The sequence below is a fragment of the Capra hircus genome, chromosome 1 (genome assembly GCF_001704415.2).
Source record: "Capra hircus breed San Clemente chromosome 1, ASM170441v1, whole genome shotgun sequence".
NCBI classification, from domain to species: Eukaryota; Metazoa; Chordata; class Mammalia; order Artiodactyla; family Bovidae; genus Capra; species Capra hircus.
Window position 1 is genome coordinate 116,387,848 of NC_030808.1, and position 27,981 is coordinate 116,415,828.

The following is a 27,981-nucleotide window of genomic DNA, read 5'->3' on the forward strand; positions in this document are numbered from 1 at the left end:
AGAATATTTAAAATGTTCTGAACGTTTATATTTATGTATAGGTGAAAACAAGTATATAGATTTTGTTGTTCCCAAAAGCAACACCACAGGTTTCCCAGGTTATCAATCACCAATATCAACATAGTTAACTCGGTTCTTTAATGTGTAGAATATTATCCTGAAAGATCTTGTATTAAAGACATTCTGATCCGCTTTAACTCAATATTTAACTAGCAGGAAGGTTAGTAAATGCATATTTTCCAACTAGCAATAGGAAGTTTGTCCTCCCACCACCACCACCACCACCACCAGAAAATCCTTCTAAACACTGGGTCTGACTTAGCAAGGCCCAACCTGAGCCTGGACACCCTGCTCCTTAAACCGTCCTCTGGCATTCCGGGTTCCAGCCCTCTGTGTTCCCTTCAGGTGAATCACTGTCTCATTCCTGCAGGTTCAGGAAGCGCTTTCCCCCGTCTGCACATCTCACCTCTCAGATGTGAGTCACTTCTCAAGCAAGAGAGCCAGTTGCTCCAGTTGTTCCCGAGCAGGAGGGTTTGAAAGGGCGCCCCAAAGGATAATCTTTAGGCAGGTAGGGGAGACCTACCTTCTCTGGCAGGGGAGGGGGAAAACGACTATTTTTTATGCTTTAACAAAAAAGCTACTTCCCTGCCAACTTTAGTTTCAAGGCTTATTTGTAATTGGCACTGAGAAACCTGTTTCGACTTGAAGACGCCTGTATTAGGTGAATGGACAGCCAGCCACCGCAATGAAAGGTAAATGAAATATTTTTTTTAATTTTATTTTCTTAAAAGCCAGGGTTGGTAGGACATAGCACTGATTAACACGGTAATTATACCTCTGCTTAGATCTGAAGAGAAAGTAAGAGTTAGAAACCTAAGTGAATTAGATCCACGAGTCTTGTTTGGGAAGGAACAACTTCTGAAATGCGGGCCATTGTGCTTCACAGCATTTCACTGTTCCCAGCTTAGGCAGGCAGGTTAAGCAAACTGTGAGTTATGCCTTCGAAAGTGGAAACGATGTTAAGGAAATCACTTCTATTAAGTGAATTTTTAAATCACAGCTGCTTTATTAGTTGAGTAAACCCCAAAGTCCATTATAATTGTTTCCCTAGACGCCATACTGAAATTTGTTTCATAATCTTTCATTCACTTTTCTTTTAAAAGGAGATCAAAAGAAAAAAAGAGAGAGCGAGAAAGAGATGGGTTTTCTCTCCCAACTGCCTTATTTTGATAAAAGAATCTCAATCTTTTCATTGTAACACAAAGAACACGGCAATCCTTGCCCTGATTCCTTAGGAGATCATGCTAAAACATGTTTGGAAAGGCACTGAGAAAGCCGCCTAACTAGTGACGAATGGCTTAGGAACAGCTTGTGTCTGGTTCATGTTCAAAGTCATAGGGAGGCTTTCATTTCATTGAGGGAATCAAGAAGAAAATTTGAACTCTTCTAAGTTATAATAAGGATTTTTAAAGATAGGTGAGCATAACGTAGGGCGATTTTCTTGATTTACTAGGTTAACATTTATCTGCTACCGTGTTTTGTATCATGTTCTCAAAGTGGGTCTGGTTTCACATTAAGCATATTAACATTTCCAACATAGATTTTCTTTCATAATTCTGATTAGAGACTCCAATTTACTAGTAAAATGAACAACAAAAACTTTGGTTCTATGTTACCAAACAGAGCCAGAAACTTTTGATTTTATACTATCATCTTTTTATACTGTATTATTATTTCTGCCAGTTCAAGGCTGAAACTAGGAATCAAGAGGATGTATTCTCTGAGTCCTTTAGCAAAGTGTTCTGAGTGTATGTTGGTTAAGGAGAAGAGGTTGGAGGAGCAGTCAGATTGTTGAAAACCATATTTAAGGATATAGTCTAGAAAAGAAAAAGTATAATTAGTCAGAAAATCCTATTCCATGAAGAGATTGAGTCAAAAATTTCCTGGCAGACAGAATATTGAGATGGTTTACTGCACTCCAGGATATAAGTGGGAGAAGGAAAACTAAATTAGAGTTGATGTTTTTATTTAGCTGAGTGTTATCTGGCCCCTTCGGAGCCTGTCTGCTTTCCTTCCTTCTTTGATATCTTGGGGCTTCACTTCCTTTAAAAACAAAAAATATTCCACACTTAGTCCTGTCCTCTGAGAAAATGCCACAGAAATTTAAGATCAAGGAGACATGAATGGCCATTCACTCTCTGCACTCCTATAAACTGAGAAACTAGAAAAATATGCTCAGAGCCCAATAAAAGGGATGACGGTGAAGACAGGAGAGAAGGGACATGAAACCTAGGTGAAATCACCTGGGAGCATCCCAAAGTCTCCACAGGACTGCTGTGTGCACAAGCAAGGGACAGGACTTTGGTTCAGAGCAGAAATCCCGGCTGGAGATTGGGTGCTGGCGATGCCAAAAGTTAGTGTGACTTGAGCAAGCCTCTCATTTCCTCAGGAGCTCACTGCCCTCTCCCACAGTAAAATGAGGGGATTCGATCAGAGGTCATGAGAGGCCCCCTGTGTGACTAGATTCCCCTGATTCAGGAGATGTACTTAGGCACTCAGGTTGGTTATCAAGAAGCCAAGGCTTGAGTCAAAAGAAGATGCTAATGATGAGGAGGAAGACTGGTCCTGCCCTTTTCTGTCCCAGGCGGCTACATGATGTTCATCCAATCCCAGCCTCTTTAGGCCCCGGATTCTTCCTCTGCAAGACACACATGACTATAGGGGTGGCAAGTTTTGCCACAGTAGAAAGGCAAGAGCCAACTGGAATCCCTATAGCTGTTGACGATCTAAAGAAGAGAGGGGAGAGCAGAGGTAACCAGGACACTGTAGTTTAGAACTAGATGAGAAGAACACATGGAAAACATCAAGGTGAACAAGAAATAAGATGCGAACCTGCTGTTTGAGGCCAATGATTGAAGTCAAGCCCTTATACAACCTGGCAACAATTTCCAAACTTTCCAACTTCCTTATATGGCAAATATGGGAAGAATAGAACTGTTATTCTTCATTTTGTATTGAAGTAGTGCATCTTATCTTTCATTGACATCCTTATTAACCAACATGAAAATCTTACACTAAAAATGCATCTGAAGAGCACTCATAAGCCATCACATTAAGTCCTACGTATCAGTGATTCCACAGTTTCTCTTATAAAGCAATTTCTTTTTCTTTTTTAAACACAATTTCTAATAATAATTTCACACATTTCAGAAGAAGGTAACTCTTAAAACGACTTAGAACCTTTACAACACAAACTGTCTTTCTAAACCGTAATACTAAAACAACAATCATTAACATGCACTGGTAGGTTAACGTATGTCTAAGACTACTGCATATTTTAACATAAATTATTTTTTAAAAGAAAAAACTTCACACAACCTTAAGATATACACTGCTGTTAACTTCCATTTTACATCTGAGCAAACTGAGGCTTCAGTGGTGCAGAAATAGGAAGCAGAGCTCTGAGCTTGACCCATGTCTGCCTGCAGACAACCATGCTCTGAGTCATCATTCTTTGCTGCTGCTAAGTCACTTCAGTCCTGTCCGACTCTGTGCGACCCCATAGATGGCTGCCCACTGGGCTCCCCCGTCCCTGGGATTCTCTAGGCAAGAACACTGGAATGGGTTGCCATTTCCTTCTCCAATGCATGAAAATGAAAAGTCAAAGTGAAGTCGCTCAGTCGTGTCCGACTCTTAGCGACCCCATGGACTGCAGCCCACCAGGCTCCTCCATCCATGGGATTTTCCAGGCAAGAGTACTGGAGTGGGGTGCCATTGCCTTCTCTCATCACTCTTTAGAGTTCTAAATAAACTCTGTGTTTGCTATCTGGGATCTCTTTCTCATCAGTAATTTAATAGGTGGGTTTCCCAGGTGGTGCTAGTGGTAGAGAACCAGCCTGCCAATACAGGAGACCTGAATTTGATCCCTGGGTCAGGAAGATCCCCTGGAGGATGGCATGGCAGCCCATTCCAGTATTCTTGCCTGGAGAATCCCATGGACAGAGGAGCCTGGTGGGCTACAGTCCACAAGATCACAAACAGTTGGACACAACTCAAGTGACTCAGCACGTACACACAATTAATAGGTAAAATTACACAGATTTCTAATTTATTTACCATGCTACTTGACTGCAGTAGATAAGTAGCTTCTCAGGCACATCACATCCTGCAATCAAGCTGGGGCTATTACTTAGTTCTCACAAAGGAGACATCGGATTATAATCAACACATGAACCCCCGGGGTTGTACACAAGTAGAAGCAAAAGAGTAGTTAAGCCCATCACTCAGACCAACTTGTGTTCACATGCAGGCTCTGCCCTTACCAGGCCTCTAACCTGGGTGAGCAACAGCAGCTGGTGTGTGCTGAAGGAACCTCTGCAAGCCTCAGTTTCTTCAACTGAAAAATGGGCAGACTATACTTACTACCATTCAGAAAGCATCTATATAATGAGTTCTTCCTAGATGCCAAGCTCCAGTTAAAGATTTCGAAGGCTTGAAGGACATAATATTATGGCAATACTTCATTCAGTCCTCAAATCAATCCCATATGAATGTTTTGCAGAAGAGGAAATTGAAGTATAGAGTGGTTAGAAGACTTGCCCAAGTAAGTGGCAGGTCTGGAATTTGATTCCAATGTCTTTTTCACAAATCATCTAGGGACTTCCCTGGTGGTCCAGTGATCAGGACACTGTGCTCCCAATGCAGCAGCCGTGGGTTCAATGCCTGTTCAGGGAACTAAGATTCCACATGTCACAGCCAATTTTTTTTTAAATTAATCTAAGTAACTTAGAATAGTCTTAGACACAAAATTAACACAAGCAGTGCTTGCTGAACCCATAGTCTGATCATCATTCTTGCTATTGTGGGTAAAAAGACAAAAACAGACCTTTCAGCTTCTAGAGGAGGCACTGCCTGTAGTCTGGACATGCTCTCACATTAGAAATATTACTGGCTTTCAAACTCCACTTTTCAAGTCTCGTAGTCTAAAGAGATCCTTTGCTAAAAAATATCAAGATTCTGGTTGCTTTCAGAATAGAAGCCAGTGTAATGGGGGCAGCAGAAACAAAATAATCCAAGGTCCCTGCACTACAGGAGCTTAGGATCTAGCTGCAGAAAGAAGAATCATAGCAGAAAAACACTGGGGCTGTTAGCAGTCAGCTGTGTCTCACAAGGTGAGAACTGACAGAAGAGACCCAAGAAAGGAATTCACGTACACCAGCTGCCTCAAGACTGCTGGCATTTTAAGGCCTGCCACGCTGCTTTTGGGGAGGATGACCTGCCTGTCCAAACTTGTTCCTCCTCATACCTGCCAAACTCAAAGGTGAGACACGCAACTGAAACAAATCATCAATGGGCTTCTCAAAACAATGTAGATAAACAGACTAAAAGACAAGTTGAAATAACTGCAATTTACTGTTTATTGGTTTATTTTTAAAGAGAATGGTCCTTCCAATCATAACTGAGTACCTTGCAACTATCCAGGGCGCGCAGTAACATGCAAACCTTAAATAAGCACAGCTGCACTGGTTTTGAGTTGTGTAAACCAAACATGTTAAAAGCCTGCAAAATGAAGACTTTAAGCAGGATAAAATTTTGTACTGTGCCAAAACTGTTCATGTATAACTCATATAATACGCAGCAAAATGAATGAATAAAAGAACAGTGGATCCCATTGTAAAAGGTCACTGTATCAATGGAATAAGCATATTATGATCACCGTTCAACAGCCACTATGGTTTTACCTACTCAACATCAATATTCTTTTCCCGTTACCCTAAAAGATTCATTCTAATTTTGTGTTACAAATATAAAACAAATACACACACACACACATATATAGACATATATTGTGGTATTAAAAAAAGAAACCAACTATTCATACCATGTCTACAGACTACAGTACAACACCTCAACTGTACAGTCCATGGGGTCACAAAGAATCAAACACGACTGAGCGACTTTCACTTTCAGTGGTCAAGAATCCGCATGCCAATGCAGAAAACATGGGTTTGATCACTGGATTGGGAAGATTTCCTGGGGTAGGAAATGACAACCTGCTCCAGTATACTTGCTGGGAAAATACATGGACAGAAGGGTCACAAAGAGTCAGAAAAGGCTGAGCAACTAAGCACAAGCATTAAAGGAACACTATTCTCAATATGCAGCCTAAAAATAACTTTTTCTCATGAGTCCTCATACATAAAAACAAAATTGTGTTCAACACCCAAAGAATAGATACAGTGAAGATGGGGGACCACACGGAGGTATCAACTCAAAGCTCAGTTAAAGCTTTGGAGGCAGACGGGAGAACACAGTTTTACTATATTGCTGTCTTTGGAATTAATCTAGTAAAACCTCTCTGTCCTTTTCTCCCCAGTACTATTATTGTTGTTGTTTAGTCCAACTCTTGCGATCCCATGGATTGTAGCCCATCAGGCTCCTCTAACCATGGAGGATTTCCCAGGCAAGAATACTGGAGTGAGTTGCCATTTCCTTCTCCAAGGGACCTTCCTGACCCAGGGATTGAACACAGGTTTCCTGTTTGGCAGGTGGATTTTTTTTTTTTTTTTTAAACCACTGAGCCACATGGGAAGCCTGTTCTAATCATCAAAATTTCCTGAGCACTAGACATATTAAGTTAACCATATGAAAATGCCATTTGACCTATAAAAACACTTCTAAACAGTTCAACTTAATGCATCAACATCAAGGAAGACAAAACCTTAAAATCTTTGAAAAAGTATTCATCCCAAATTAACTGCAATGCCATTAAGTTCTAAAACTGTATAAACTATCTCAAAGCTTGATTTACAAGCTTATCAATTTCACGTTAAGAAGGAAATTATTGAATGAGGGGATAATTACTAAAAATAAGGCTCAGGTTTGGAGCTGGCAGTGGGTACCAAGGCTTAAGGTAACCCAAGGTACTAGTAGAAACCCCATGCAGAGACCTGGGGCAGCCCCACCTTGAAATTATATGTTACAAACTGTAAGCCACAGACAAGCTTTATTTGGTCTGTCTTAATAAAGCTAAGCCAGAATTTAAAATTCATGTAATTTTATACAAAAATCCATTTTTACAGTCTCGTGGCAAGTGACCCACACATCCACATGGCAACAACCCAGAGCCTGGCCATGGGGCAACACTCCCCTGTTCACTGCAGCCCCCAGCCCCGCAAAGCACTTCTCTTACTACGCTGTTAGCTGTATTTTATTGGCCTGCTGATACTAGTGATTATTTCTTCTTATACCTGGCTGACTGTCCTCACTGACATTAGATATGGGGCTTTATGTGGATTTGCAACCAACTGCAATAGTCTCCTTACTTCACAGTGGGCTGTTCAGAAATATCAGAGGACCAGTGTCTGCTCAGCTTTCCCCAGGTCTTTGGCCATGCCTTTCAGAAGAAGAAAGTGAAAGTGTTAGCCACTCAATTGTGTCTGACTCTTTGCAAACCCATGGATGGTAGCCCACCAGGCTCCTCTCTCCATGTTATTCTCCAGACAAGAATACTGGAGTAGGTAGCCATTTCCTTTTTCAGGGGATCATCCCCACCCAGTAGAATTAGGAACTGCTAATTCCTATTCTCTCAGTTCTGCCTGGGTCATACTGTGTTCAATTCATTCATAAATAAAAAAGTAATTAATGCCAGTGACATTAACAGTAGGAACTACTTTAAAGAAAATGTTATTTATATATATATGTATGTATGTATGCATGTATGTATGTATGTATGTATGTATGTATGTATGTATGTATGTGGGTGTGTATGTATTCACACAAGCACAGGGAAAATGAATTAAATGTGATGTCATATCCTCTGACTACATATGGGGGAGGCGGATTTGTTGACTTTAAATTGAAGTATTGTTGAGTTATAATGTTTCGGGTATGCAGCAAAGTGATTCAGGTATAGATAATTTTCTTCAGATTCTTTTCCATCATAGATTATTATACAATACTGAATATAGTTTCCTATGATATACAGTAGTTGCTTGTTGTTTATCTACTTTATATATAATAGTGTGTATCTGTTAATCCCCAAATTCTATTTCTTGTTTTTATGAGAGGAGAAAATGAGACACAGTGAGGGTTTGATGCCGATGAGAACTGTACAATATCCACTGGCATTGAAGATTTCGCTAGTGAATCTTTACCACTGAAGGAGGGGTTGAAACAGAAGGAAGATGTGTCTGTTAGGTACCTGTCTTGTTTCATTACTTTAAACAGCATTACAGTTTGCTTAAACTGATTCGAAAAATTAGGGGAGCTAAACTTAAACCCAATTCTATTGAGAGCGGCACTGAGGACACCTAACCCCTCAACCCACAGCCATACTGATGACCTGATTAGAATGGTGACCATCACAACCACCATCATTATCATCATAATGAAGAATTATGACCCTTAAGTATAGTGCTTTAAGCCATGGAATGACCCTCCGAACAACATCTCTGTAAGCCTATGAAAAGTACTATTTTTTCTTAAATAGGTTTGTAAATGCTAATCAAACAGCTAAAGACTTTACCTGGGGTCTTAGATTTTGAGAATTTTTATGGGGCCCAAAGTTACTGAAATGCAGTTTGGCTTAGAATATACTAATTCAATACCTCTACTCCTACTGGGAGTATAGCCCAAAACCTCTCTGACCAGTAAACTGCTATTAATAATTCAGAATTTCCCTATGTATACATTAGACTTTGCCTAAACAGAACAGAAAAATACACATTTCAACTTGGGAAATGAAAAAATTTGACTATGTGAGTAATAAGATTTTTATGAAGTGAAGTGACAGTCACTCAGTCACGTCTGACTCTCTGTGATCCCCTGGACTGTAGCCCATCAGGCTTCTCTGTCCATGGAATTCTCCAGGCAAGAATACTGGAGTGGGTTGCCATTCCCTTCTCCAGGCGATCTTCTTGACCCAGGGATCGAACCTGGGTTTCCCGCACTGCAGGCAGATTCTTTACCTTCTGAGGCACAGGGGAAGATTTTTATTATTAAGCAGAAAGAAATATTTGACATGAATTCCACTACTTTGCCATGAATTATATTACTGTAGCACTTAGAGTTGCACATACTATCTCTTCAGATTCTGAGAGCATCTTTGGGAGCCAGGCCAAGTATCTATTATTTTCCTCATTTCACAAACAGTGGAAAGCTAAAACTCTGAGAGCTAAAATACTTTGCGCAGGGTCACGGGGCCAAAGAGAGAGTCAACAGCTAACACCTGCCGGCTGCACTGAGGTCCAGGACACTGTCTAGCCTACTTTTTAGGGGCCACTGATCCGGCCAAGTAGCAGAGCAGAGAGGCAGCCTGTTCTGGGGTCACAGAAACTGGACCTCATCTCCTGGCTTTGCCTCTCACTGTCTGTGTGATGTTGGGCAAGCTGCTGAAGCTCACTAAGGCTCCTCACCTGCACAATAACCAGGTCTGGGGTAAGGTAATAAGGAAGCACTAGACACAAACCCTGCCTTCAGGGAGTTTACAACCCAGTTCATACCCTGCCTCGTCCACCGCCCTCCCTCAATCAATCAATCAATCAATAAGTAAAAAATTAACCAGAGGTCACCTGGAAAAAACAATGTTAAATCTAAGTGTGAACCAAGTTTTGCTTAATTGTAGGCTATAGACGTCAAGCGTTAACTTTGTTAAAAGAACTTCAGGGTGGTACCTGAAAAACCAGAATGAAGGTTGTTTGCTTGGCATTCCAACACCTTTGGGTTACTGACTCCAAGCTTGCATTAATGAAGTGCCCTATGAATACAGTGACCTAATTCTATTACAAAAAGAAGTAAATTGTAGCCAGTGAGGTAACTTGTTTCTTTCCCAAGGCCTTCAGCAGAGCTGTATCTTAGCAGTACTGGAACACACATACACACACACACAGAGTCTTAAGTTACAGGTGATTCCAAAATGCAAGAAATGCTGCACATTTTACCAGAAGCTTCACATTAGATGGTTCTTGTGAACATTACACACGGGCAGCGGAACAATGGCACCATCCCACTGATATTCAGGAATTATAGTAGTATCCCCATTTAGTATCTACCTTTTAGTACAGTTTTCCTCTAAGAAAGTGACAAAACACAAAACCCCTCAGATCTGAAATTCTTGCAGTTCCAAATGTGATTCCAAATGTGAGCTTCTAAAGAACACACTAAGACGTGGAGGGCAAATTAAACTACAGCTCTGCCATGTGAGAACCACCACCACCACCAAATAATCAGTCCAAAAAAAATCATGAGCAGCTGAATCTAGAGAGTGAGCATTTAACTGGCATTTATCTTTCCCATCTTGACCAGAAGCACAATAATGAGACCCTGGGAAGCCAGGGAGAATAAAGGCATGGCCGTAGCCTGGCGGGCATGCCTGCTGGCCCTGCCTGCTGCACAGGCAGTTTCCCAGTCTGGCACAGCAGCTCCCCATCCAAGCCAAGATCTAACCCGGGAAGTCTGGGAGCAAGGCTGGGTGCCCACAGCAGCAGTTCTGGGGCCTGGATGCTCAGCTTCCCAGCCTCCCCACTAGCCCTCCAGGGCACAGCAGACGCTTGCGCATCCTACACACCCAGGTTCAAGCTGCTCCACCGTGAGTGAAGCTCTCCTTCCTGGAGACCCAGAATCTCAGTTCTCCCAACCATAAAAGCACTCTGATATGACCAGTAGGGTTTTCACAAAAAGGCCTCAGCAGAGGGTTGGGCATGGTGAAAAGCTTAACTGTGACAATTAATTTGTTCTCAGGGGTGCATTAAACAAGCTCACCTGCCACTATTTTTTCTGGGTTGTTGAGAGGTACCAGGAAAGTCATTTGTTATGAACCCTCAATGTTGGTCACTGAAGCAAGAAAAATGAGGAGCTGGCAGAGAGGGGGCAGAAGAAGAGGAAGAAAGGCATGTTTATAGTCAACACAGACCACTGGATGATCCGTACAGATCAAGTGTCATCACATAAGGATAAATGATAAATGAATCAAGAGCTGTGAAAGCTGGGGTCTATAGGATCAGGCAGGCAAAGCTCCCGAGTGAAGAGGCCCGGGGAAGTCAGGAGAGGTTGCAGTGAGCTGGTGACCCAGAGAGCAGGTTCCCAAAGGGAGGAGGCAGCAAACATTGCTGGACACTTCATACTCAGTTTGGGCAGATCTTTCTCAAGGCAAGAGGGAAATTTCCTGATGCTTTCCACATGGCTCAGGTCAAACCAAACTATACCTCCAGGTTAGAAGATCAGCAGTTCCTTCTTGGCCTCAACAGGGAAAACAAAGGCTGCCTCTGCCTTGTCTTCCCCCTCCCACCTCCCGCCCTCCAATACCAACTATGGAAACCTGCTCTGCATTGGGACTCTAGGGAAGGATAATGGGAAAAAACTTGGATACGGCTTTCATCAGATCTGGTAGGAATTCTGATCCCGGCTATTACTAGCTCTGTCAGGGCATACTGACTCACATGTCTGAACCTCAGATCGGCCTGGCTGGGGAGGAAAAGAGGCATAACACACACCTAGGGCACGGGCCGCTGAGAGAGTTGTAGGAGACACCAAGCAACAAGTTTAAGGCCTAAGATCCATGAGACACCGAGGACGTGTCCTTTTCTACTATTTCATTTCATTCATTTAAAAAGCCAGCTTACAACTAACAACAACATAATACCGTTATGAAAATAGTCAAGGGTTATGAAAACAATCAAAATATCAACGGTTGGCCAGAAAAAAACCAGAAGGTCTCTAAGCATCGATACTATCCAACCTCAGGAATGGCCGTGAAACCCAGACCTGCCACAGACATCACATTCTTGAGAGGTTTCATCAGCTCTCAGCTTGTGGAGCCGTAGGTGGCAGGACGGGGCTTCCGCCCATCAGCAAGGCCCTGGACCCAAGCCCATAACTACGGCTGAAGCAATGTTCATTGCAACACCCTGCAGGCGCTGGGATGCGCACAGTATGCATAGCTGCTCTGTGATAAACTGCACAGGGGTGGGGTGGGGTCGGAGGTGGAGGGAATATCAGTGCTGCTGCTGAAGAAAGACAGATGAGGATCAGAGGCAACTGAAATGAAGCTCTTGGAGCAAAGAGCTCAGTCAAAGGCTTCCTCATTGGGTGACTGAAACTACAAACCACACAACAGTGTCAGCATAAACAAGGCGGCAAGAACTCCACTGCACCCTTCGTCCAACCCATCAGTCACAAACTGCATTCTACCGTGTGCCTGCAACATGCAACAGGGGCTTGTAAGACTCAGACCTCACCCTGCACAACTGTGCCACATGCTTCGTGCAGGTTCTCATGTCAACTTTGGAGTCACCCCCACAATGGATGCATCAATGCACACACTATTCAGATGGAGAGGCGGAGACTCACAGAGCCTAGACTAACACCACACGGCCACCCTACTCAGCTCATTGTAGTGCCAAGGGTTGCTTCTCGTTTGTTTTTAGGCCAAGTAAAAATATTTTAAAATGTTAAGACATTAAATGAGAAGCTTAGCAGAAACTTCCATCAGTCCTATATCTATCTCTACCTCCCACCTCTCTCCCTCTCTTTTTCCCAGGGTAGACATGTTTTTCTTTTTTGAAAGAGTTGTCTCAACCCTCTGTTATCAGCCCTCTGCCTCTGCCCCCCACACTTACACAGCATGACTTATGCAGCTCTGACAAAGACCAACAGTGGCCTCTCTGTTACTGAACTCCATCCAATGGCACTTTGCTGCCCTAGGCCTCTGGACTTCCCTGCAGGATAAAACTAGTTACAACTTCTTATTTTGTAACCTCAAGTCTAGGTTCACAGGACATGAATCTTGTCTGATAATCCTTCCAATTCTCTGACCACTCCTCTAGGCACTTCCCTTTCTGGAGAACTGCTCCTGAAAAACTTCAAAGTCAGCCCTCTCCTATTCTCAGTCTATTGGGCAGGGTCATCGTGGGCAATCGCACCCGTTCCCATTGCTTTTTCTATCCCTGATCTTCTGTCAACTTTAAAAGTACACCACCAGCCAGGGCCACCTCCCCAAGCCCCAGACCTCAACTTCAGTTACTCAGTAGACACCTCCACATGGACACTACGTAGGCATCCTGATATCCACAAAGGGAAATCTGAACTCCATTCTTCCACATGCTCCTCCTCTCATGGGCCCACCTATCAGTGAAAGAGACCAATACCCACTGCCTAATACTAGGAGGCCACAACCTTCCTCCTCCCTTCGCATCAGCATCAGCAGCCACTCATTCCTCAATGTGCCCCAAACCCGTCCCACATCTCTACCACTTGAGGCCATCATCTCCCTAGTAGATGACGTTATCCTGGGCCATGCTGAACATTTCCACGTGTTCCTTCCCCATCTCACATTTGGCAAACCAGCCACAACCCAGGCATCAAAGCTCCCATGGAACCTCCCTGACCTCTGCTTCTGCTCATCAAGGGACACCACCATGTCTGGATTTCTACAACATCCCCCCTCTTACTCTGTATTTTGTGGTTTACTTACTTCTGGACCCTCAACTAGATTCTAAATTCCTTGAGGGCAGAAACTTACCCTCCATCTTTATAACTCCCAGAGTGTGGAATATGAGTAGACTTTCAGACATTAAACTCACAGGAAAGGTCAGATTATGGTTAACACTGATGAGGAGGTAGAGACTCCCAAGAGAGGGAAAGAGGAGAAGACAGGAGATCATTCAAGAGCAGGACTCAGCATGAAGAAAGGCACGGGGTTAAATGAAAGGCATGCCCCTGTGAGGCAACAGTTAGCATAAAGAATTCCTGATCGAATGAAAATGATCTTGAATTTCATGTAGGCAAGGATTAATGGTAAAAACACAAGCAAAAGCTCCATTTACAAAACATACAATTTATAAACATATATTCTAATTTAACCTCATAATGATTCTACAGAGGAGGTACAACTGTCATCTGATTCAGAGGATTAATTATGGAACAAGAAGATTTCTCCCAAAGTTGAGAGCCACCTTTTAATTAGCAGAACCCAACAGCTTCTGGCTTCCACGCTCCATAATCTCCAACACTAAGAAAATAACTCCTTACATATGTTATCACTGCAACTTGAGAAGTTCCCTATCATACTGTACTCAGGGTGAGACAGCATGATGACATGGGTAATTTAGAAAGAAGAATCTAACAAAAAGCAGCAGGAAGCATCTGAGAGGAGAGAAGCAAGAAGCAGAAAGACCAGGGAGGAGGTCAGTACAAGGCCACACATGAAACTAGGAGGGCCTTGACCTGAGCAGCAAGGTGACGACAGGAAGCAAAGGAATGATACTGTAACAGAAGAAGCAGCAAGACTAGATAAGTGCCTGACCAAGGGAAAACAATCCAATTCAGTCCTGAGGTTTTAAACTCTCTCGATCAAGGGCTGAAGCAAATATTCATAAAGAGGGATGAAAGGAAAATGGCTTCTGCTGAAGAAAGGAAAAAAAGTTAAAGTTTAGAGATGCTGAGTCTGAGGAACAAAGATGATACAATGAACAGAAGTTTAGGGAAGGAAGATTATGGAAGAGAGGTGATGGCTGAGCATCCAAGGAGACATGAACACTCGAGAAAAACAAAAAGAAAAAATGAGGATCTATGACCCAAATTTTGGGAAGTAATTCATCTAGAGAAAGTGGTAAAAGAGATGGAGGTGCCAAGAGGAAACTCTCACAAGCCAGTTGAGGAGAATAAAGTATTTCCCAAACCTGGATGACAAATTTGATTTCAGGAAGTCCATGTATGGTCTGAACTAATTAAGACCCAACTCATTCACATAATTTCAATGGGAATTAAGAAAATGAGAGCATGGATTCCCCCAAAGTACAAATCACCAGCCACAGCCAGGGTCTCTAGATTCTGAACCAAATTCTAAAAGAAGAAACTCATAAATGAATCATCCAGATCATTGAGCAATGTCCCACACCTACATCAAGGGGTGGAACTCTTGATAAATGTACTTTGCATTTCACTGTCTTCTTCAAGACATGATAAGGAATGTGCTTATAAGGTACTTTTCCTTGGTCTATAAAACTCAATATTATTGCACAGTGAATTGCTATCCTGTGTCTATTTCTTTTCTATGTACTCTTGGTTCCTTTTTAACTTTGTTCAGGTATACTTTACATACAATAATTTTCATCCATTTTAAATGTACAATTTGATGATTTTTAATTAACTTATAGAGTTCTGAAACCACCATCATAATCCAGTTTTTCTCACCTTAATAAAATTCCTCACCCGCCTTACAGTTAATCTCTCCACTCCTACCCTCAGCCCTAACCTACTTTCCACCTCTATAGATTAGCCTCTTCTAGGCATTTCATTGAAATGGTATGTGGTCTTTTGTATCTGGTTTCTTTCCCTAGCACAGTGTTTTTTAATTCATCCATATTATAGCTGAATTTCACTCCTTTTTATTGCTGAGTTGTATTCCATTCTTTGACTATACTTCCTATGGTTTATCCATTCTATGACTATATCACCTTTGGTTTACCCATTCTGTTGACTATATTACCTTTGGTGTATTCATTCATCAGCTGATATTTGGGTTGATTCAATTCTTTCAATTCTTAGCTATTATGAATAATGCTATTAAAAATATCTGCATATATGTCTCTGCATAGGTCTATGTTTCCATTAGTCTTGAGTAGCTACCTACAAATAGAATTATCAGGTAAGATAAATGCAGGTTAAAGTTTCTAAGAATTTACCAAACTGCTGTTGAAGTGGCCATATCATTTCAAATTCTTACCAGTAATGCATGAGGGTTGTGACACTATATACTTGGCGATACTTGTTACCCTCTTTTTCATTTACAGCCACTCTATAGCCAGGGAGATATGAAAGAGTTATCTCATTGTGTGGGTGTTTGGTTTCTTTAAGAGATATTTATGCGTTATTTGATCACTCCAGGTCTCAGTTGCAGCACACAGGATCTTTATTTGCAGCATGCAGGATCTAGTTCCCCGACCAGGGACAGAACCCAAGTCCCCTTCACTGGGAGTGTGGAATCTTAGCTTTTGGACCACCAGCAAAGCCCTCATTGTGGTTTTTATTCGAATCCCCCTAATGACTAAAGATACTGAGCATTTTTTCATGTGTTCTTGATATAATGTCTATACAAATCTTTAGACCACTTTTTAGTTGGGCTATTTTCTTTTTATTAGGAAGTTGTAAATGTTCTTTGTATATTCTGAATTTAACCCTTTATGAGAATAAATATGATATGCAAATATTTCTCCCAGAATCTTTTCCGTGTCCTCCTTAATAACTGTCTGCTATCTATTGCTGTGACTACGGCTCACCCACTAGATACTGCTTTTCCTCCAGAGAGGACAAGCCGTACTGGATTTCTTGTTATCAAGTAAAGTTTAAATGAAGTCAAGAAGAGGAAAACCACATAACTTTACCAGAGAGGAACATGAAATCAGAGATGTCTTTCATGGAAACTCCCTGAAACATTTCCATGAAAAGTTAGACTCGAGAAAATAAGGTGTAATGAAATCTAAGGGTCATTATTATAAAGTTTAGAAAACTGCCTCAATCCCAGTAAACTTTATTAAAAGAAAGTAGGGTTTCACCTCCTTGCGTTACTTTAAAAAGACTGCAACACTGGCACCCAAAAAGGAGGGTGTCTATTATCTATGCTCCATAAACCAATGAATACTTTTTGACTACTCACTATGTACCACCTACCCTGATGATTCAAGGTGAGACATGGACAGGGCATCTAAACTCTCAAGAGATGACTGGTAGTGGGGAGGAAATCACTGAACATTTGGACGCCACTTTTTCCATCTACTACCAAATGGAGCATCCAAATGTCACATGCCACTAGGGAACAGAAGAGAAGAACAAAGTAACACAGAAAGAAATGCATGCCTCTCCAAAGGCTGCCCAATCCTTAAATATGCTTTTGCTTTGAAAGTACTCTGAGCCTGCTGACCAGCAGACATGACTGCTTACGCAACCTACAGATTGCTTTGGACTTGGAGGGGGTGAGGTTACTTGGGGTCTCTCTGCAGCTTTGCGGTATTTATAAGCAGTATTGCTGAGGGGGCATGAAGGTCTCACACAGTTTCATTTCATGAGAAACAGTGTGACTTCCCCTAGAAGGAATCCTTCCCAAAAGACATCTGACTTCAGCGGCGCACTTTCCAAAACAGTTCCCAGGATCTCTTCTCTCTTTGATGAATACCTGAAGGAAGTCAGAAAATAGGGAACAGGCTGCCGAAGGAGAAGTAGGGGGCACTGTCACAGTTTAACTAACATGCATCGCGTGCACGTGTGGTCTCGGGTAATCGTGAGGAAAAAGACTGTGAGGAATCTGAAGCTAAGAAAGCTTTGAGGTTTTAGCCAAGATTTCAAAAACTAATGACTCAAAGCCAATTTAATTATCCACTCCTAGCCAGACTTTGAGGTTGGATGGAAAACAGTTATCATAAAGAAATACAGGGACTTCAACATAAAGGTTCAAGCAGTATTAAATTCTTAATGTGAAGCTATGTTTGAGGAAAACACAGAAGCCCATGTAAACCTGAGTTCCGCTGGGGATTTTTTTTTTTAGAGCCTTCCAGCCCAGTTCAGAAAAGCTTAAGTGACATGATGAAGTCACTCAGCTAGTTAGTGTAAAGCCAGAACTAGAAGCCCAGAGATTATAAGACTGGGTACTGAAGATAGTTGAGTTTATAAAACTCTTAACATATATTGGTCGGAGATCTTCTGACTTTTAACAATCTCCAATTGCATTTTTGAGGCATTAGAGATGCATTTAAATACATGTGCTGAGCTTCAGGTCAGTGGGGTGGGGTAGAGTGAAGTAGAAGCAATACTGCCAGACACAGGCTAAAGTGTCTTGAGAACACTCCTGGACCCAGGTTCTTATGGACTATGTCACATAATTCTTGTCACAATTCTGCTGTATGATTATTTCCACTCTCATGTCAGAGAGGAGAACACTGAGTCACAGAGATGTTAAGTAACTTTCCCGGGGCCACACAGCGGCATTCGGATGGAGAAGGCATACACAGAAATGTCCCATGCTCCCTGGCAAGTGGAAACAGCACACAAAAATAGACAAGTCTTACGTGGCACAGCTGTTCATAACAAAAGGGTAGGCCTTTTCTGAATCAAGGGGCATTTTTTTTTCTTTTTTTTTTTTTTAAGTGAAAATCAAAGTACTGTGTATTCAAATACCTGCTCAACTGTTTTTTCTTTTTTCCCCTAGAAATCAAACCAGGAATAACCTATGCTGACCCCTTGACTGAACTGTCCCCGAGTGTTTCCTGACACAGATTTTTGCTTTCAGTCCCTCACAACTAAAGAATGGGGCTCAACTTGACACTTGCAAAATTACCAGGTAAGCTGTAGGGGAAAATGCAAAGAAAATCAGTAACAGTTATTTACACCATGTGTTAATTTTGGTGGTTGGCAAATCAATTAACAAAATAAACTTGCATTTATCTTTGCCTTCATTAAATGTAAAACAGCAAACATGCAGGATGGCATTGCCCAGAGAACTCTTAACTTTGTCTTAAGCTGTTTCATCTAGAGATGATCTGTAAAAGGACAGGAAGATTAAACTAACAACTGGGGAAGTCTTTCACGCTGAAACTAGAGTATATATTACTTACCAGATGGAACAGTCTAGACCAAAGACAACACCTACCTGCACTTCTGGGTAACTAGAACATGATTGGCCAGGGCAGCTGTGCCAGGTCAGTGACACCCGGTCATCTGCACGACTTTGGTATTTCATTCCCACCTGGCAGGTAGAGCAGTGACATATTGTTGATGCTTTCACATTCAGTGTCAAAATGTGACATGCCCCCATAAGCAACAGTGGAGGGTCTCCAAAAGCAAAAGGAACAAGGGTCTGCATCACATTTCATTCAGAATGTGACTGCTATTCATGACACAAATCAAAATCATGGCCTGACATTGAGACAGACCACCTACTAAGTACCAGATACTGTGCTTGAAATGTATGCAGAGCATTTTTAACTCTCAGAAGACCCAGCAAAATGGCTGCTATTTATTCCATTTCACAAAGCCAAGGGGTGACTGAACCAGCACTGTCAAAGAGGACTTTTTGGTATCGATGAACTTATCTGCAAAGCAGAAGTAGAGACACAGACATTGGGAACAAATACATGGATACCAAGCGGAAAGGGGGTGGGGGAGGAACTGGGAGATTGGGATTCACACACATACACTAGTGATGCTATGTATAAAATGGATAACTACTGAGAACATACTATATAGAACAGGGAACTCTACTTAATGCTCTGTGGTGACCTGAATGGGAAGAAGTCTAATAGGGAGGATATATATATATGGCTGATTCGGTTTGCTATATAGTGGAAATTAGCACAACATTGAAAATCAACCATACTCCAAAAAAACTTAATTTGAAAAAACATTAACCAACAGGACTGCAATGCCCTTGATCTCCACTGTCCAATACAGGAGCCACGTGGGACTAATGAGGCTTCTCACTACAAAATCTATGCATTTCTTCAGCACACACAGTACACACACAATCCCCCTTATCCACAAACAGGCAACCACAGCCCCAGCACACATACCACAATATCACTCTCACACATTTGCATGCATGTTCAGTTGCGTCCAACTCTTTGCGACCCTATGGAGTGCAGCCTGCCAGGCTCCTCTGTCCATGCGATTTCCCAGGCAAAAACACTAGAATGGGTTGCCATTTCCTTCTCCAGGGGATCTTCCTAACCCAGGGATTGAATCTGCATCTCCTTTATTAGCAAAGGGATTCTTTACCACTACTGAACCTGGGAAGCCCCACCCTCAAACACACACTGGCACAAAATTTTGACTTACTTTGGTACTGGTGTTATTAGGTCACTGCCTTTGCTAACTTAATTTAAAAGGAGTTGGAAGCAGGAGTGCAGGGGGAAAATAAAAAAGGAAATCTGACCATAACTCTCCCTCTGAAACCAAGCTCTGCACTAAATAACACAGAGAATAACATCCAAGGAAACAAGGAGTGTGTGAGATGGAGAAAATAGCCTTTATGCTGTAAAAACAGCTTCTAATTTTTATTAATTGAATCACTATTATACCTGTCATTAGAAATGCTTCCTAACTCAGCCAAGTTCTTTACTGACAGCAAAGAACCACATGATAAAACCGCCTGCGTAAAGAAAGCCACTCACTTTAAATGGACATTGTTCCTGAGCAGGAACACTGCAGAGAACTGCTTCTGGGCATAGCCACAGGCATTAGGAAAACTGGAGGCAATAATACAGAAAGGAAATGATGGGAGGTAGCTGGCAGGAAAGAATATGCCATAGTCTTAATTCTTAAAAAAAAAAAATCAATCAATCAAGTGTCACAAAAAACTCTCTATATTCAGTTTTGAGCCTTCCAGAGCAGCCCACAGATGACTGTTCCCTCGACTACCACAGTGTTTCATAGAATAACCCAAAACAGGTTTTAACCACTAGTTTGTTTAAGCTGCATCATAAATGTGAAATTTGCAAATGAAGTAATAACCAAGCCCAAGCCTATTCCAGTGAAGTAAGAAGTCCTGTATTTCAAAATGTTAATCTCATACATAAACTAAGGATGCAAATACTGTGAGGTGACAGGACTGGCAGACACTCTCAAAGCTACAAATCAGTTCAATTATCACTGTGAAAAGAGGTCAGTTGGCCTTGGTATTATTCATGACTCAGAGTACACATCAGGACTATTTCTAACATTCTGATTTAAGACTAACTTTAATAATAACCATAACTGATCTGCTGCTACTGCTGCTAAGTCACTTCAGTCATGTCCAACTCTGTGCGACCCCATAGATGGCAGCCCACCAGTCTCCCCCGTCCCTGGGATTCTCCAGGCAAGGACACTGGAGTGGGTTGCCATTTCCTTCTCCAATGCATGAAAGTGAAAAGTGAAAGTGAAGTCGCTCAGTCGTGTCCGACTATTCACAACCCCATGGACTGTAGCCCACCAGGCTCCTCCACCCATGGGATTTTCCAGGCAAGAGTACTGGAGTGGGGTGCCATCACCTTCTCTGAACCATGACTGATCAGTAAATCATTATTTAATAAGAGTGCTTGTTCATACAATTAAAACTTTAAAGCATATAATGGACACAAAATTCCTCATCAACCCAGAGAAGTAGGGGTCCTTCTATCCCACAATGGATAGCATAGCAGATCCAGGGAGCTAACACTGGAGTTGAAATACTCCACACCTACTATGTACGCTGGGCTTCGCAATGGCTCAGCAGGTAAAGAATCTGCCTGCAATGCAGGAGACACAGAAGACTCCGGTTCAATCCCTAGGTCAGGAAGATCCCCTGGAGAAGGGAATGGTAACCCACTCCAGTATTCTTGCCTAGAGAATCCCATGGACTGAGGAGCCTGGTGAGCAACACTCTAAAGAGTTGCATAGGACTGAGAGACTAAACATGCAGTATGTATCTGTGGCCAGTGAACCTTTCTATTTGCATTTACCATGGCTTTGAAAATCATTGTTACAAGGTATAGCCAGTGTTTCCGGAGATGGTGTAGCTGCCCCTTTTCGGGTGGGGTCCCTCAGCTGGACCACTCATCCTAATTAAAAGTTACTTGTCCTCTCCATACTTCCTTTAGGTGTCTCTTCTGGGTTAGACGAAAGGGACTGCTAATAGTTTAATTGAAGAAATTAATTCAAGCAGGTACCTTAACCCAGGTAAAACTGCATATCTTAAGAAGCTTCTAAGGTTATGGACGCTGATATGCACCTGGTGGTACAGAAGCAACCAAGACCAAGACACTTCATTAAGTCAAAATCGGCTTGAATGATACTGTTTACGACAATATTTGATACTGGCAACCGTGATACAGATGGCAGCTGAATCATGCATTTTAAACTTATAAATACTGCGGGTCTCATCATAACAGGCTAGTCCAGGTATAAATTACCAGCCTGTTTAAGGATATTTAAGCCAGGGAAACCCGTTTTTAAAAACACTTCTAGCAGAGAATAAAAGGGAAAGAATTAAAAAGAGGACAAGGTTACTTGGGAAGAGCCTATACACTTAAAATTTCAGGCAGCAATTTAGAACCTGTTTTTGGATTAAAAATCATCCAAACTCTCTTCCTTGGTTCACTTCTTCAAAGAAGAAAAACAAAGTTCATACTACGCTGCCTGTCATATAGGGAACTGAGGGCTAAAATCGTGCTGTTAGCCCTAAAACAAAATCATTCCAAAGCATATTTGTCATTATGGTAAATGTATTAGTGAGACATGAAAATTCAGAGATGACTTTTCTTGTAAAGTCACAGCCCAAAAAGTTCACTTGTAAACAGTTTCAGTTTTCAAAAACAAAAAGCAGCAGCAGCAGATAAAAGTAACCATATGGCCAGGAGATTTATAGCAGGAATGCCCAGAGGAATTGCAGACAGCTACGCAGGTCCAACCCCCTGTGGAGGAGAGAAGGGAGCAGGGAGCAAATAGGAAGATTCATATTTCTGTGTAGTTGGAAGAAAGTTTTGACCAGACTGATGAAAAGTGCTCCAGACAAAGTCGTCATCAGAGGAACCCCTCCCTACTGCCCCAGGAGCCAGCTTGTCTTAATGGTCCTACTGTGCTCAGTTAGTTACTGGTTAGGAGTGATCCATGGAAGTGTGGCATCAGCAGGAAAACAGCGCTGGGTTCAGAGCACTGAGCTAGAGCTGCCCGTCAATTACTTTCCCTGCAGCCGGAGATCTGAGAGGCCCCTCCTCATGGCAGTCACGCAAATCCAGTGTTCATAAACTGTTCCACTGATTATGTGATTCAGTGGTAAGGCTCATGAACTCAAGACTTCAAGATAGCAAAGGGTTTAAAATTTTCATATTCTTAGCATAATAGGTATAACCTAGCTTATAAATAAAAGCAGGTATCAGGCTGCAATTATTTTTAAGCATTGTCCTCCTTGATAATGAATTTAAATACTAATGACAATTGTCCCTTTTTGTCTTTCTTCCTAACAATGCTCCCTAACGTTTTTTAAGTATTACCCCAAAAATACATGAATAAATGAAAAATGACCTGCTAGTTTTACTCTTTCACATTTCAAATAGCTTAAAACTGAGAGAGAGAAAAAGATATTTCAGAGCCTGCCAAAGACTGCACTAAAATAACCACATGCTACCCTTCTGTGTATGAAATTTTAATTTGCTGCTCCCCAGTTTATTCAATTTGTAATTATATCAAAACTGAATTAAAAATTGAGTCAAGATCATATTCACTGGTATATTTATTTTCATTCAAATGATTAGCACAACGGACCAGAAATTCACATTTTACTCAAAGGATTTGGTGGGGGAAGTGCGATTCAAGGGTGAGGTCACTAATATTTTTTAATGTTTTGTGTGTTTGTTTCTTTATTGAACTACAGCTGATTCACAATGTTGTGTTAGTTGCTTGTATACAGCAAAGTGATTCTGGTGTACAGCAAAACAAAATACATATTCTTTTTCATATTCTTTCCCATTATGTTTATTACAGGATACTGAGGGTTGCTCTCTGTTCTATGGAGTAGGATCTTGTTGTGTGAGACCACCAATTCTTTAGCCACTCAAAACATTAACAGTGCACTAAACAGACTCTTTAAATTTCTAAAGACGTCTTTTAACTAGCCCGAAACATCAGTAGTTCAGCCTGTAAGGAAGCCTGGCATGAGCAGAGCATGCATGCAAAACATGAAGTGACCTCTCCCCACTTCTCCTACAGATAATGAGCTGCATGGCCCAGGGAATCACACCCCAAGTAACACAAGCGATGGACCCGGAAAGAACACCACCGTTCACAACGAATTCGACACTATCGTCTTGCCTGGGCTTTACCTCGTTATATTCGTGGCAAGCATCTTGCTGAATGGTCTAGCAGTATGGATCTTCTTTCACATTAGGAATAAAACCAGCTTCATATTTTATCTCAAAAACATAGTGGTTGCCGACCTCATAATGACACTGACGTTTCCATTTCGAATAGTCCACGATGCAGGACTTGGACCTTGGTACTTCAAGTTTATCCTCTGCAGATACTCTTCGGTTCTATTTTACGCCAACATGTATACTTCCATTGTGTTTCTTGGGCTAATAAGCATTGATCGCTACCTGAAGGTGGTAAAGCCATTTGGTGACTCTCGCATGTACAGCATAACCTTTACAAAGGTTTTATCTGTTTGTGTTTGGGTGCTCATGGCTGTCCTGTCCTTGCCAAACATCATTCTAACCAATGTCCAACCAACGAGGGAAAATATTCATGAGTGCACGAAACTTAAGAGTCCTTTGGGAGTGAAATGGCATAACGCCATCACTTACATCAACAGCTGCTTGTTCGTGGTTGTGCTGGTGATACTGATCGGGTGTTACATTGCTATTTCCAGGTACATTCACAAATCCAGCAGGCAATTCATAAGCCAGTCAAGCCGAAAGCGAAAACACAACCAGAGCATTAGAGTGGTCGTGGCTGTGTTCTTTACCTGTTTTCTGCCCTATCACTTGTGTAGGATTCCCTTTACTTTCAGTCACTTGGACAGACTTTTAGATGAGTCGGCACACAAAATCCTGTATTACTGCAAAGAAATGACACTTTTCCTATCTGCGTGCAACGTATGCCTGGACCCAATCATTTACTTTTTCATGTGTCGCTCATTTTCAAGAAGGCTATTCAAAAAATCAAACATCAGAACAAGGAGCGAAAGCATCCGATCACTACAGAGTGTTAGAAGATCCGAGGTCCGCATATACTATGATTATACTGACGTGTAGGAATTCAAGATCACCAGACCCACTCTTGTTTGTCAGTTATGTACAAAGTGTAAATAAATGTGTATTTTCATTATCCTTGCTTGAGCCCATCAAAATGTGGATGAGAAGAGAACTGAAATGTTATGAATTTGGGGTATAATTCAGAAATGAGGAAAACATTAAGGCACAACGAAGAAAGTGAAACTGACGAGATGGCATATGGCTGAGCAGCAGGAATCATGACTCAAAATTTAAGAAGCAGATTTCAGGGGCAGCAAAGGCAATAGCTCTGCCAGCGCACTGCAGTCATCGTCCAGGAAGTGCTGATGCTCTGAAGCCACTTTTGAGAGGACAGGAAGTAGAGAGAACTCTGTTAGACCTTGATCCTTAAGATTTGGGAAAGAAAATGCTGTTTTCAACACAGCTCATTTGTTGCAGATGTAACTGAGTAAACACGGATTGCTAGGTTTCTCTGTCATTGTATCTATGACCTGCCCACAACATTAGCCATAGTCCCTCATCTATGTTTACATTTTATGCACATCAGAAAAACTTGCACAGTGCAGGAGTAGGCAAGGAGGTTCAGCTGTATTTTTTTAAGCAATACACTTTAAAAGACTGAAGTCACTTAACTGAGTTTAAACTTAGTTTATTTCAGAGAAGAAAAAAGTATGACTGAGTATTAAGACAAGTCGATTTTGATAAAACACTGAACTTACAGAGCCATTATTATAACCCTATGCTGCATTTGAATTCTTATGTGCTAGGGGCAGAGAACAGAAGACGAAGGCTGCATTAACAGTCAAGTACATATAGTTTATTTAAGAGCCATTTAATAATCTTTATTTTATAAAAACTATAGTTTTAAATTATATCCAATCTCTAATAGGAATATCATTCATTTTAAACCTTCAGTTGTAGAGCTCAATACATCAAGTCAAAAAGATTAAGGGTAACTTAAAATCTTAGAATAATTTCTCCTTCTTCAATATAAACCTTTGAACCTCCATGCTTTTTCAAAGCCTGCAGCTGCCTGACCACTGTCTAGGTTCCTAACATGTGACAGGAGCCAAGGGCGCATTAGAAGACCAGGATGAAGGCATGTTTGCCAACGAAAAGGTATCATTATGGTTAACGAAGACAGAGCAGATGTGTACACATATAAAACAGTGAAAGGCTTCATTTTATTTAGACTCGTACAAACGATCTACACGATTCTAAAAAGCTAAAGTGAGCGAAAAAGAAGGAAGCAGGTCCCAAGAATATCTCAGCCTAACTGACTACCAAGGTTAGGTTCAAGAACAGAAAAGGGGTCTAATAGGTGAGTCAGGTTTAACAGAAGGGACAGAAGCAAAGAGTTGAAAATAACTGTCCAAGGACCTTTATCAGAGTATCTATTTCTCCATCAAGATTCAAATTCCATAAATTCCAGGGGATCTACAGTATATGAATTAATACACATCTCTCTTGGACATGTGCCTAGCTACCACCACCTGCTGCTCGTTTTGTTCACTAGCTAGGTTAAGATAGCCATACTTTACACTAGGTATTGAAGAAGACAGTTTGAAAGGCTAATTCCTTTCTCCATTCTCCTCATGACACCCAGGCTGAGTTACAGCTGCCCTATACAAAAAGGAGGAGCAATGCTGCACCTGGGAAAACCCTCAGTACAGTGTGTCCTAGACTCTCCTTCCTCTACTTGGCTCTACATCACAGCTCACTGTGTGTGTGTGTGTGTGCGCGTGTGTGTGTGTGCGTGTGTGTATGCGTGTGTGTGTGTGCGTGTGTGTGTGTGTGTGTAAAGCATGCTCACCTTAGAACATGCCTAAGAACTAAGAACCTATCATCTTCATCAAATGAGTCCATCTGGTGTTCTGAAACTTAGCAGAGCTAACCCCACACTGCATTTAATTCTCTAAAATTCAGGCCTCAATTCTAAGAGCTCCTTAAAATATTTCAATCCCATTTTAATGTTTCTAAAATTGTACTATTGTAGAGTTAATGGGTACATTTAATATAGTGGTTTTATTCTCTGAAATTACATTATTAAGTCAATGGGACAGCTTAAAACATTGACTTAGGGAAAAAATTTGAAAGTATTATCTCCATTTTCTTAAAGCCATATTACAAAAGCATCAAATCATACTGCTTGTACTTTACACAAATATACCGTGTCACAACCAAGAATGAATCAGTCACATGACTAACATAATATCCACAGGAATAATTTAAAATATTGTGTTGGTGTCATAAGTTAATATAAACTGCTGCACTAACATTGAAGAAAGTAAAAATTCTATTTGATTGGTTTTTAATTAATTGAAAATTTGGAAATAATTTTATATTTGAAATCAAATTTCTTACATGGAATTTTGGATTATATTCAGTATTTTAGGACCCACCTAAGGCAGCAATTTTAACATAGCTATTTTTATTTTATGCAAATGAGAAATATATCCAGATAATTTCAAAAAGAAATTTTTCTATTATTCATAAAAATTACATGCAGAGAAACTTACCTTGCAGAAAATCTTTTGGTGTGCATATTACTAACTCTGTTATATTCATTATACCATTCATACCATTTTATTCTCATTTCCAAATAGTATATCAGTATTGTGTTTCTCAATTAAAGTTTCAAAGGAATGATAATTTGGAAAAGGCGTAAGCTCAGACTAAATACCTAAGCCAAAATTGTGAATACACAGTACAATCTCAAACATAAATGTTATGATCACGGTGGAGAAATGTGATATACAAGAAAAAAATAAAGTAAAAAAACAAGGGCAAAATAAAGCTTGAGGATCACTTAAATGTCGTAAATATTCTGTCTCAAACAGAACACCACAAGAAAACAGCTTATCAAATCAATAAATACTAGGCACATCCTACGTTTGAAAAAAAAATTATGGCTAAGACGATATTTACAATAATCTTTGGATATGTGTAAGTGAATTATAAAAGCATTAAGATCAAACATTTTCAAATTTAAACATAAACATGAATTAGCTACGCTCTGCGCCCCACCCCCAGCCCTCTATCACCATCTAGTGGTAAATTTATGAAACAACTGAAAACGAGTCCAGTGCTAGTTACTGCTTGTGACTACACATTACCATGGCCTAGGCCTTCCCTCTAGGCTTCCTTCAGTCAGTCATCTTTAGTGCTAACAAAAAGCAGTGTGTGTGCGCGTGTGTGTGTGTGGGGGGGGGGGGGGCCACACAGTCCTGAAGCTGCCTAGATAAAT

General features: G+C 41.2%; 2 protein-coding genes across 3 annotated transcripts in view; one reads left to right on the top strand and one right to left on the bottom strand.

Moving 5' to 3' along the window:
• The window catches only part of MED12L (mediator complex subunit 12 like), a 360,401-nt gene that overhangs the window by 122,119 nt on the left and 210,301 nt on the right, over nucleotides 1-27,981 (bottom strand). The gene's annotated exons all lie outside the window — the stretch shown is intronic.
• GPR87 (G protein-coupled receptor 87) lies at nucleotides 459-27,913 on the top strand. Of its 2 annotated transcripts, XM_018049012.1 has the most exons (4): nucleotides 459-568; nucleotides 659-752; nucleotides 18,200-18,331; nucleotides 23,713-27,913. In XM_018049012.1, the coding sequence occupies exons 3-4, from the start codon at nucleotides 18,298-18,300 to the stop codon at nucleotides 24,753-24,755; spliced, it is 1,077 nt and encodes a 358-aa protein (XP_017904501.1). In that variant the 5' UTR covers nucleotides 459-568; nucleotides 659-752; nucleotides 18,200-18,297; the 3' UTR covers nucleotides 24,756-27,913. The 2 variants fall into 2 exon arrangements, with proteins under 2 accessions (XP_017904501.1, XP_005675497.1); XM_005675440.3 differs by having other exon boundaries at nucleotides 460-752; nucleotides 23,713-24,833.

Excerpts from the sequence above, each read along its gene's own strand:
- GPR87 (XM_018049012.1), top strand. The coding sequence starts at position 18,298 with ATGGGGCTCAACTTGACACTTGCAAAATTACCAG. Across the intron at positions 18,332-23,712 it reads GACACTTGCAAAATTACCAG|ATAATGAGCTGCATGGCCCA; the intron begins GTAAGCTGTAGG and ends CTTCTCCTACAG.